Source organism: Kryptolebias marmoratus, linkage group LG9 (assembly GCF_001649575.2).
Source record: "Kryptolebias marmoratus isolate JLee-2015 linkage group LG9, ASM164957v2, whole genome shotgun sequence".
NCBI classification, from domain to species: Eukaryota; Metazoa; Chordata; class Actinopteri; order Cyprinodontiformes; family Rivulidae; genus Kryptolebias; species Kryptolebias marmoratus.
In genome coordinates, this window is record NC_051438.1 from 29,662,219 (window position 1) to 29,663,721 (window position 1,503).

The 1,503-nt window shown below is 45.6% G+C and overlaps 1 protein-coding gene across 8 annotated transcripts in view; it reads right to left on the minus strand.

The window, feature by feature from the left end:
- tbc1d2 (TBC1 domain family, member 2) overlaps nucleotides 1-1,503 on the minus strand; it is a 16,609-nt gene that overhangs the window by 7,695 nt on the left and 7,411 nt on the right. For all 8 annotated transcript variants that reach the window (XM_025002971.2, XM_025002973.2, XM_025002972.2 and 5 more), the window contains 2 exons: nucleotides 630-750; nucleotides 328-440 (listed from right to left, as the gene is read on the minus strand). In XM_025002971.2, the coding sequence (XP_024858739.1) occupies nucleotides 328-440; nucleotides 630-750 (234 nt within the window). The remainder of the gene's footprint in view (nucleotides 1-327; nucleotides 441-629; nucleotides 751-1,503) is intronic.

Sequence of the window (1,503 nt, forward strand, 5' to 3'; positions counted from 1 at the left end):
GGGACTGAAGACAACGGGACTGAAGACAATGGGACTGAAGACAACGGGACTGAAGACAATGGGACTGAAGACAACGGGACTGAAGACAACGGGACTGAAGACAACGGGACTTCTTCTGACTCTTGAAGACATTTAGCTTCTGGACAGTGTTGTAAAGTGTAGTGCAGTATAGAACATTGTAGAACAGCATGGTGCAGTGTTGTTACAGTGTGTTACAGTGTGTTACAGTGTGTTACAGTGTGTTACAGTGTTATAACTGTGTAGAAATGTGTGGTGCGGTGTTTGTACCGTATAGTACAGCGTTAAAGAGTCAGTACGATGTAATACCTGCTGTGGTGACGTCTGCTGGGCTGTCGAACGCCCAGGCTATCATATCTGAGTGAAAGACACTCTGAACCACATCCTGAGACGTTCTCTTCTTCAGACTGTGGACCGAGTTTCTGTCCAAACGACAAATCAAACACACATCAGACCAACAAATCAAACACACATCAGACCGACAAATCAAACACACATCAGACCGACAAATCAAACACACATCAGACCGACTCCAGGTCAACAAATCAAACACACATCAGACCGACACCAGGACAACAAATCAAACACACACTGCGTCTCGGCGGACTCACTGGATCTCGATCAGCGGGTGTTTGATGGACATGTTGGTCAGCGGCGTTCGTTGTGTCGATGCGTTGGCCGCCTCCTCCCCCACCAGACCCAGAGGATTCTTCAGCATCGGCAGGAAGTCGTCTGAGCAGACAGGAAACATCAAACATTAATCCTCATCACTCCATTCTTGTTTCTGTCATCTTTATTAGATTGTATTGATTAGCATTTTAGATAAATTAGAATTTATTAGACTTTATGTTTCATGAATATTTATGCACAAATGGTTACAACAGTTTCAACTTTTTAACAAACTTCTTTCATTTTCATGATATTTCATATTTAAAATACATTTAGTTTCTGGCCTGATTTCTCATTTCTTGTTGCTTTTTTGACCTTAACGTGTTTCTGAGGCACCTGGAGGACCTCCGTCCTGCAGGTTTCAGGTGTTTCTCTGATTTAAATGACTGAGTGATGAACAGGCTTCTGCTGAGGAGCAGAGAAACATCTAAAACCTGCAGGATGGAGGTCCTCCAGGACCAGGACTGGACACCACTGCTGAAATGTGTTTGTGCAGCCTGCAGGAGGCGCTATCAGCTTGTTTCAGTCAGTCTGACTCTGAGGAGGCTGCTGCTGGAACACGAAGCAGAGCAACAAGTTGGGACTCGAACAGAACACCTGAAAAGCAGGTGAGCTGCTCCTCCTGCACCGACACACAGCCAACGTCTGCCCTGAAAACCAAACAAACCCTGATCTGGGATCTGTTTTATCCTGCCAGTAGATGAATCCAACCATTTACTGCTTTATTTTTAGTCCGCTGGTGTTTCCTGACATTGAGCCGCCTGCAGCCAATCTGATGTCAGATCCTCACGATGATGTCACTTCCCCCACCCCCCA